The sequence below is a fragment of the Pogoniulus pusillus genome, chromosome 15, assembly GCF_015220805.1.
Source record: "Pogoniulus pusillus isolate bPogPus1 chromosome 15, bPogPus1.pri, whole genome shotgun sequence".
In the NCBI taxonomy this organism is placed as follows: domain Eukaryota; kingdom Metazoa; phylum Chordata; class Aves; order Piciformes; family Lybiidae; genus Pogoniulus; species Pogoniulus pusillus.
This window is the reverse complement of record NC_087278.1, coordinates 13,821,131-13,831,833: the sequence shown is the minus strand read 5'-3', so window position 1 is coordinate 13,831,833 and position 10,703 is coordinate 13,821,131. Positions and strand designations below refer to the sequence as shown.

The 10,703-nt window shown below is 41.2% G+C and overlaps 1 protein-coding gene across 1 annotated transcript in view; it reads right to left on the bottom strand.

The window, feature by feature from the left end:
* Window positions 1-4,217: 4,217 nt before the first annotated feature.
* LOC135181620 (tyrosine 3-monooxygenase-like) overlaps window positions 4,218-10,703 on the bottom strand; it is a 30,745-nt gene continuing 24,259 nt past the window's right edge. Inside the window, exons 11-12 of the mRNA XM_064154854.1 lie at window positions 6,158-6,291; window positions 4,218-4,377 (exon numbers count right to left, since the gene is read on the bottom strand). Coding sequence (XP_064010924.1) covers window positions 4,218-4,377; window positions 6,158-6,291 — 294 coding nt within the window. The remainder of the gene's footprint in view (window positions 4,378-6,157; window positions 6,292-10,703) is intronic.

The window sequence follows — 10,703 nt, the reverse complement described above, 5'->3', positions numbered from 1 at the left end:
GGTAAGTTCTGACTTTTCAGTCATAAGTGTAAGGTGATCTTCACGTGTGTTGTTGGCACAATTTCATGTTTCAGGTTTATTCTGGAATAGACTATCATTTCCATGGAAATCTGCTTTTGCTCTTTTGGTGTTTTTTTTGTGGGGTTTGCTGATTTGATTTTTTTTTTGGGGGGGGGGGATTTGGGGGGTTGGGGATGTTTTATTTGCTTGGTGGTTGGTTTTGGTTTGGGGTATTTATTTCCCTTCATGGATTAGCAATGGCAAGGCAGATTGAGTGTAATGAAATTTCCTCTCTTGGGAGATCTCTTTTTCTTTTTTTACCCCTCTGGTATTTCTTCAATTCATTAGGTAAGGATTATATTCACCAGGTAGTACAAAGATCAAAATGCTAAAGGAACCAGAGGGAACTGCTTGAGAAGGTCTTTCTGAGGATGGCAGCTCTGCCTTGTAATACAATACTATTTCTCAGGGGAGTGGGTGGGGGGCCTGCCTAAATTTCTTCTTCCTGTCTTGCCAAATTCCCTACATTGCATAACTGTATTCTCCTTCCACAGTGGTACCCCTGGCATCCCTCATAAATCTGCAGAGAAGCACTGAAGCAGCTGGAGCCTTGAAGGTGGACCAAAACTGGTAGAGGACAGACTTGGTTAGCTAAAAAACAAACCAGTCCAAAGCCACAAAATGAATTTACTAAGTCTCCCATGTACAACAGAGGGACACAATACAGTTTTAATAACATACACTATTTTGCTCTAAATGCACTCCATCTAGGAAAAATAAGTTTATCAGGATAAGCAAAGGACCCATGGGGAGTTCATCAGTTCAGTTTCAAGTCACAAGACGTGTTTTACTTGGCTTTGGAGCCTTCTTGTGCAAGATTAATGTGAATCTGCTGAAATGCAAACTGACAAAAAGACATATTTTTACTGGTTGGTGCTTTTTCCACTGTGCCATTATTTTCATAGAGAGGCCCCAACACTGCCTTCTGTCCAAAACCTTATCTTCCTTTTCCCTAAAACTGAAGGAACCCCCCTGCAGGTCTGAAACACTGCCTTCTTCATCAACCCTGCCTTAAACTGACAGGAGTATGAGGTACTTCTTGGCTACTCTGAGGAAATGAAAGAATGGCTATTAGAGAAGCAGCATGACCAGTGTACCTCATGAGGATATAGCCCTGAGGGCTTTTGCTTTGTCGCTGCACTGAATCAGAAGAGAAGAATTTGAGCCTCCTTAGAGGGGAATGTAAGACATGGGCATCCTGGGGTAGATTTTGCCTGGGTAAGGAGGGAATAATTTGCCTCCTTTGAAAACTATTTGTGCTTCTTTAAAGTTCACATAGCCAAACTCACTACTTTTGAAGCTTCACTGAAGCATACCTTAACCATGTATGCCCACTGTCATTAAGACAGTAAAAACGCCAAGTAAGACACAGAGGTCTGGATATTTCTGCTTTTGTTTTCTATGTACAGCACCTTAAATAGTCTCAACGCTGTCACTGGGATTGCTCCAGAGATTGAGTCCTAGTCAGTGTGTGTAAGGGTAGGAGAATCTGGCTCCAAATGGTTTCTTTTTCTCTCCTTGCTACAGGAACTGGAAAAGACAAGGGTGTGTGGGCGGGCCTGGAGTCCCTCCAAGGAAAGTGTGAGGCCTTGGGCAAAACAAATCCATCAGGTCTCTCATTTCTTCCAAATATAGGTCTGTTCTGAGCAATAGCCAAACTCAAGTCTAAGCTCCACGCTGAACTGTTTCAGAGGGAATACATGAAAAAGACCCCATGGCCTACGGAGTCCATCTATAGAAAATATTTTGATAGCTCTTCCGCTCCAGCATCAACTTCCACTTAAAAAGAAAGAAAAAGAAAACACACAAACGCAGAGCACATGACTGAATTTTCACTGTAAAACAAATGATTGATGAAAATAATACTTCTGAAAACAATCTGCTGTGAACTATCGAGCATTTTGGCCTATGCACCAATTGGCAGGAAGCAGACAGATAAATTATTACAATATGTATCAAAACAATTTGTTCTGAGGAGAAATGGTACTTGTGGCTGTGTGTATGGGCAGGATAAGGAGCATTAAATCCATAAAACTATGCTGAGTGATCATCCTTTATCATAGCAGAAATAGAGTGGAAGGAAATGATTTCAATTCAACTCCGTATCTATGTGAATCTCTGACAAAGTAGAGTTTATGATATGTAAGTGTTCTCCTGATGCAGAATTGAGGACTTAAAAAAAAAGCAAGACCTTGGGATGTTCCTGCTGTTGAGAGGAAGAAGTCTTACAGCCATTTTTGCCAAGAGACATCCAAATTGTTCAGGCATCACCACATTTTAATAAAGTGGAGCAGTTGCAGCAGCTCCCCAGATCTTGAATACTCTATTGCTACTCATGGGAAAAATTTCTGAGATACTTATAGATATGGAGATTTAAGAGACACAATCTCATGAAGTTTCAATAAGACAGTTTAGTCAGAGCCTGGCACATGGACAAATTAGAGTGAGATAAACTCTGTATGAAGTAACCACATGTGAATTGCTTTGTTGTGACTGTCTGTGTACATGTTCCTGTTTTACAGTGACCAGTTAAGACAGAGACACTGACTTCTTTTCCGTCAAGAGCCAAACTGCTTCACATTTACCTCAGTGTCCAGGTTATGTAGACTGGTAGTTAGTGGACAGCAGTCAATGAGCTTACTGTCTGCCATATGCTAAATGTAGTTTTGAAGAAATAAGTAGATCTTGTAAGATGTGCAGAATACATCTGTCTTGATGTTTGCAGATCACTGTCGCCCAGTGTCAGCCATGAGGTCCACATTGCCCCTGCTTATGCAATCTGTGCAACCTGCATGGACACTCATCTGTTTGCACTACTGTTAAGAGGAGAGAAAATCATTGTAAGCATGAGCCTCATCATCTTTTCCTGAACTAGTCTCTCCTTGTGGGTAGCAGAGTAATGAAGGGCATGTGAGAAGTATGAAAGTCTGGAAAATGGCAATTATGAGATTGATTCTGGGAAACATGACCTGCAGAATGTGGATAAATTTCAGACACATCTCAGAGAGGGACTGGTGAGGGAGTCAAGAAGAGTTGGGGTATCTATCTGATATTGTTTCCATAGCAAGTCTATATGGCTGCCACTGGCTGACCTTAGATTTTACTCTAGGTGTTTGTAGACTCACCTTTGGCATATTACTACAATCAACATGACACCAATATAGAAAGAAAGATTTTTAAATGTCTCCAGGAGTACATGAATCTCAAGAAAAAAAAATAGGACCTTATTTCTTAAAGACTTCAAAAATATCTCCTTACATCCAAGTTTCTTTCTCAGAATCCAAATTTCCTTTTCAAATTAAGCATCTTTGTATGTGACAGAGTCAGAGTATCATAAGCTTACATTTACTGTGAAGGAAGTGGAACACTGGAACAGGTTGCCCAGGGAGGTGTCTGGGGCCTCATTCCTGAAGATACTCAAAGTGAGGCTTGACAGGGCTCTGGGCAATCAGATCTAGTTGAGGATGCTTCCTGCAGAGGGGTTCCTTCCAACCCAGACTATTCTATGATTCTGTGATTTGATTTTCTGCTATTTTTTAGCTTGGAGACAAATATTCTGTGATCCCAAATATGACAGGAAATTATTTTGCCATATTAGAAGGCTACTGAATGAGATGAGTGTCTGATGAAAAAATAGCAAGCACAAGTAAAGAGTTCCTCTTACAACCATTGTAAGGGAACCATTCATAGTTTGTGAGCACAATAGATGGGAGTAATTGCTAGCAGAAATGAGCTAGCTGCAGGAATTGCTAACTATAGGCAGCAAGCCAATCTAAAGATTCTGATCATGTCATTTAAGCAGCAAAGTAAAAATCTGTGTGGCTGAAGAGTTACTGTGCTAACTTGAAAAGGTGGCAGGTGAATGAAAGAAAAACCTATGAGTGCAATAATAACAGATAAATACACTCCAAACAGCTGTAGCTCACATCACCTATGAAAAATTGTAGTGATTTGGTCTTGTTTGTCACTGAAACATACTCAGTAGGAACTCATTAATGTAGCTAAGTCATCAGTTTAAATTACAGTGAAAAGATTAACTTGACAGAGCTGCTTTGTGAGTTGAAGATTTTCACAGACAGATACACCTTCATCACCAAAACTTCAAATGCTGGAAACATCTACAAATATCTCAGTGTCCAGTGAGATGTATTTCAGTTTCATGAAAGGTTTTCCAGGGCCAAGCAGAGGCTTTTCAGTTCCTCCTTCATTTGATAAAGTGTCCTCTTGACTTTCTGAGGTATGTTCATAACCTCTATGCTGCTTGTGAACGGGTCAAAGTGCAGAGAAAAAGGCTTCTTGATCTGCATTGCATAGTTCCTGGGGTTGGAAGAAGACAGATGCAAGTTTAGAAGCCATTTCCTTAAACATAAAGCACATAGGATCTGATTTCTCAGTATGCAGGCATAGAATTGTGGGGGAGCAGAGGCTGATGTGACATCTTATTGTTAGTCCTTAATGGTGCATGCTGCAGCATATCCTCCTTGTGGCTGAACTACTCGCAGCTCAATCTCTGCTTTTCAGTGTGGCTGGCTCAAACCCATCTTACAGCTCTGCATTAAAACAATTCAGAGTTCTTACAGCCACAAGCTGAGGAATGCAAGAACACAGCATATCTGCCACCTTCACTTCCAAGAAATAACCAAGAGTGGCTCTTTCTAAGTACCACAGTATCACAGTATCACCAAGGTTGGAAGAGACCTCACAGATCATCAAGTCCAACCCTTTACCACAATTCTCAAGGCTAGACCATGGCACCAAGTGCCACGTCCAATCTTGCCTTGAACAGCTCCAGAGATGGCGACTCCACCACCTCCCCGGGCAGCCCATTCCAGTGTCCAATGACTCAGTGAAGAACTTTCTCCTCACCTTGACCCTAAATTTCCCCTAAGTTCTAACAACCTGTTGACAGTAGGCATCCAGGGATATTTTACTGTCTCCATTAAAAGCAAAAAAAACCTGCTTGCCATTTCGGATGTTTCTATTGAGCACATGCTAGTAGGAGCACCCTGTAATTATGCTGACTTATGTTTTACACTCTGATTCTTATGCCTTTGGTTATTTTGAGTAGTTTCAGCTGCACAACTGTCCTGGAAAAAAAAATGTACAAAAAAGCTTGAAGTTTGAGAAAGGTGAGTTCCTTGAACTTTTAAGTTCTTTTCAGGTTTGTCTGAGTCAAACATTCTTGAAAGCCCTCCTTCCTCTGCCAGTGAGTTCTCAGCCACATTTCTACACAGATTAGTAATTTAATGTGAGCCTTCAGATTTTACGTGAAGGCTCTAATTTTCCATTGCTATAACCCCAGCAAACAATGCTTCTGGAGAAGATGTGGGGGTAGGAAAGAAGTCTGGCACAGGTTCTCTTCCTCTAATAAATTCCTCATTTCAACTTTTACATGCTAGTAGCACCACAGCCTCCTGCCTGCAGCCAGAATTTGCCATATTCTAACTCTTGGGAGATGAAGGCCAGAATTTAAAACTTGCTTGCTTAAAAAATAAATAAATAAATAGAGCATCCTTACTGCATAGCATAATATAGTCAAAGAAATTAATTTAGACATACTCCAAGCTAATTTCAAATAATGTTATTTAGGTTGCAGCCAGCTACTTTGTAGAAATTATATTGCCTGTGAATGCTGATTATGCATTCTTGTGCAGATATAATCGGAGGAGAAAGGCAATCTTGTTTTTAAGCCCCCTGCTGATCCATGTTAATTCCTAAGTCTGCTATAAAATTTCTGTGTGACCTTGGGTAAATCAGTTTGTTATGACCTCCTATTTGTATGGATTACCACAGAGGCACCCCAACTGTGGGATTGCAATCCCACTATTTCATTACAGAACTTACTTTGGAAGTAGCTAAATGAGGCATTGCTAAAATGAAACATGGGACAGGGCATAACAGTGAGTAGTTAGAATTTTCTATGAAGCTTTTCTGAGATAATTAATATGTTTTGCTTTGTGGTAAAAACACCACTGTGCAGATGAGGTGTGCAGTGAGACAGCCTACCATGGTTATTGCATTATTGCATGTATTTGAGATTGGGATTAGAAACCATCCCCCCCCAACCATTGAAAATACCCACAAACACTTCACTTACTGAAGTCTGACCTTGGCATCTTCCAAACTTTCTGCTATGAAATAAACAGGCTGGAAAGCTTGATCTTGATAGGGGTGAACTGCAGTCACTTCTGGATCAAAAGGTTTGTACTCTGGCTTGTTTGACAAAGCGTACTTTGTAAGGGAAACAACACAGGTTAGAGCAGCAAGAATTAATACCAACTGCTGTGAAATGCTCTTTGTGGAGTAGTTCAAGGTAATATCATGTCCTGTTCTTTCAGGTGAAAATTGCTCTTCATAATTTAAACTAGCCAGCAGCAGTGTTGGTGACAGGGTGACAGTGCAGGTATTGACGTTGGTTGTTTAGTACCTGCACAGGGTTTTGGAGAGGCAACAGAGCTCAGGCTTAAAGTGAGTTCCTGCAAAGTTTATCAGCCTCTGAAATCCAAATGAGATAAAACTAGCTGTAAAGGGTGAATCCTCCTGGGGGAGTGGTCTTGACCCTGACCCTAGGTGATCTTGACTCCTCCCTGGGGGTGGGTCCAAACAGTACCAGGTGTGGTGGTTAGCCCACTCCCACTTCCTAAGACCCTGTATAAAAAGTAGAGGAACTTCCTGTTTGTCTCTATTTCGCCCTGCCTCCTGCTTGACAACATCACCATCCGGTTCCTGGTACTATTTATCTTACCCAGTGGCCATGACCCACAAGGTGGACAAACCATTGCCATTAATCTGGTTGTATTTTACATATTTTGTATATGGTTGTCCCTTCCCTATACCTTTTGTAACTTCCCTACCTCACATACCTTTTATTTATTGTTATTTTTTTCTTCTTTTAGCTTCCAAATCAAAGTGAGACTACTTATTTGGATCTGTTTACCTTTTCCTCTCGACAGCTGATTTCCTTTCTTTTGAAAAAAGGGGGAGGGGCAGAAAAAAAAGAAGGAAAGACATCCTATAGATTGTTATTGGCTCTATTAATTATATTTGGGTCTCTGGGAATTTTAAATTAGAACTGAGACAATAGGTCACTACAGTGACATTTGATGGTGCATGATAGAAGTGCCTAAAACCTGGTTTGGACTTCAATTGGCCAGGCCGGTGAGTGCCACGATCACTTTGGTCCTGGGTGCAAACAAAAAAGGCACCTCACCCCAATCAACATCCAGGACTTTCTTTCCACCTTCAGTGTGGACAGGGGACACCACCCACCCAGGGACAGTCTTTTGGTACCCACTCCTTCTTTGAGATCTGCCTGCTTGTCTCTCTTCTTGCCCAGTCTTCAGAATCACAGAACATTAAGGGTTGGAAGGGACCCTTGCTAAAGCAGGTTCATTAGAGCAGGTTGCACAGAATCTCATCCAGGAGTGTTTTGAAATTCTCCAAAGAAGGAGATTCCACAGCCTCTCTGGACAGCCTGTTCCTGTGATCTGTTGCCACCAAGTTAAAGAAGTTCTTCCTCATGAAGAGTCCTTTCACCGCTTTATGACTCAAATGTGAGCTTCTATGGCATTAGTAAATAACTGGTAGGAGTGGATGGCACTGCACCAGTCTTCAGTTCAAGCTGCTAACTGTAAAACTACAGCGAGTTAAGCACATGTTTAGATAGTTCACTCAAGTGAACTTGAACTCTCCATCACCAGAGACTTGCCTTAATCAATATGCTAATTTGCTACGGAACTGCTGCAGAAGTTAATACAACTGGAACAAGAATATCAAATCCCAAAAGATTGTGTTTTTCCTCCTCTTTGCTTGCAGTGTGTAATTGAAGAATAAATCTTGGAGAGCACTCACACAAGTTAAGATGGATGGTATACACACAGAATAGACTGCTCTCTTAGAAGCTCTGGGGACTAATGGGAAAAGATTTCAGAAATTCAAAACCTGACAGGAGTCCCACTATGCTCTCAATGTTGAAGCAGAACTGAAATCCCATTGATTTCAGTGGAAGATCAGCTTGAAACTGGATGGTCTTAAAGGCCTCTTTAAGAGTACTTGTTGTGCTGCAAGAAAAGCATATGTAGCACTGAGTGCTGCCAGAAGTGCGGTGCGAGCCATAAGATTTTACAGTACATAGGACAGAGTCCAGCTGAGTGTTAACAGGAGAAGCATTTTGGATAATGTAGAACAGCTGACAGAATATAGTGAAATAAACAGTGCAATACCAAGAGCTGTTTGGGAGGAATTCTTGTAGTTCAGAGGAGGCAAGGTTGGCCAGCAGTCAGACCCATTACAACTGCTCAGTTTAGACTTGGGTATAGTTATCCGTCCCTTCAGATATTTAGCTGCCGTCACTAAATGCTTTCTCAGGTAACATGTTCAAGTGCAAGTCTCATGCAGAGGGTGTCTTGTTCTACCTTTTAGCCTCTGCCTTTCTCCCAAGCTACACCCTGACTTTGTGCAGTTTCAGCTCATACCCAGAAAATGGGTACCTGAGACTGAGTTCAAACTGGTCAGAGAGGGTGCAGTGCAGAAGAGGAAAACATTTTTAAGATTTCATAGTCAGGATGTGGTTCCCTGGGTTACAGTCACACACATCCACAAACAGTCCAAGCAGCAGTTTAGGGATGTTCCCAGACTCCTTGCTGATGCTAAGTTCTTACATAACATTAGCTGGATGTACTGCTGCTCACCCTCTCCATCTTGTTAGATATTATCTTCTTGTAGCGAACCAACTAGCATTAGTAAGTTACCTCTTTTTTAACTCGTTGGTGACCAAATCATCCTACTATTCTTTGTTCAGAAAAGTTCAGTGATGAAGAGACCTCATCTTTTGGAGGCTGCTGCAGAATGTCTCCTCTGTCACATGAGCTGCAGTGAGTTCGTTTGTGTCAAATATGCTGATTAGTTAAATGATGCAAAGTCAAGTCTGGGGCCTCTATGCACAAGCTTCTGCCCGGGCTCATACTGAGAAGACTGGCAAATAATTATCAGAATAGACAATGGCTTTCTCCCAAGCAGCAGCCAAATTTATCTAGAACTTCCTCAAGAGTCAGTCTAAGATTCTTTTCCCCATTTCTTGCAAAATGAGCTTTGCAAGAAACTGAAGGCTATCATAAGCCTCACTATCTTCTTCATTTTCTCAGAGAACTGTCTATCCACTGCTGTGTTTCTAAAAAAAAACCATCCCTTCTACAAAATAGAGACTGCACTAGGCATATTTCACCACTTCAACCATGAGAGAAACAGTTGGTATACATTTTCAAGTGCTAGCAGGTGCTTGGGCACAGAACTTCAGCACTTTACTCACACTGCCACTGTCTATACTAAAGTTAGCATTAGAATCATAGAACTGTTTTGACTGGAAAAGACCTCTAAGATCATTCAGTCAAACCATTGACCTAACACCACCATGGCCATTAAACAATGTCCCAGATTGCCATGTCTACAAGTTTTTGGGACACCTTCAGGGATGATGACTCCACCACCTCCCTGGGCAGCTTGTTCTAGTGCCTGACCACCCTTTTAGTAACAGTTTTTTTCCTGATATCCAACCTAATCTTTCTCTGGTGACATTTCCTCCTGTTCTTATCGCTTGATACTAGGGAGGAAAGTCTAACTTGCACCTTGCTGCAACCTCTTTTCAGACAGTTGTAGAGAGCAATGAGGCTTTCCTTCAGCCTCTTCTTCTCCAAACGACCCCAATTCCTTCACACAAATTTGTAAATTGCAAGTGCTGGGAGACAATCAGTGCTAAACTCAGCAGGTGGCAAAACAAAGGTTGATGTCTGGGAGGGTTTGCCTTTCTATATGTTAACTTCCAAGCACAGGTCTGGTGGGATTTCTCATAAACATTCTGAGATACATTAATATTTTGTCTTCCTTCTGTCAATTGACTGGGAAGTGAGCTGACCTCTGTTCCCTTAGGAGAGTTTTGAAATGTGTTTCGTGTCATGACAATCCAACCATCTCTAGTTATGGGAGACCAAGCTGTGTTAATCCAGCCATGGTTCCATATGAATGGAACTGTTAAGTTACTGTGTCTATGTGTAAAGCTTAAAATGTACTTCCCATGGGAAAAAAAAATCCTGGTTTATAAAAAATAGTGCCTTTTCTTTTCCTTTGGCTCTTACTGATTCCAAAAATCATCCAGAATCTGCACAACCCATAGTGGCTGAGATCTACTGACACAAGTTTAGGTCTTTTGACTTAGAAATTGATGATCTGCTTCTGTGCTCTGCAAAACTGAGCAGAAATTATTATCTCCCCTATCAGCAGTTTGTCCAAAGGGTGGGAAACCCACATGATGTCCAGTGCCTCTTTCCACATTTAATTTGTCTAGGCAATACAAAATCAAAACTCCGTATATAGATTTTCACCTACGTAAAACTTGATCTGGCATAAGCTTTGGAATCTATTTAGGAATGTAAAGTGCTAAACCTATTTTGGTGTTTCTTTGCACTTTATTTTCAGTTACTCAATGTCTTTCTAATTGAACTCTCAATGGCGCGAAGTATCAGTCTATAGTAGGCATAATATTGCCCTCTAGCGAGCAATTCAGAAATATACAATGATTTTATGCTATAGCAAATTGAGTTACTACTGACCAGGAACGGGAAGAAGCAAATCTAATACTTTAGAGCATG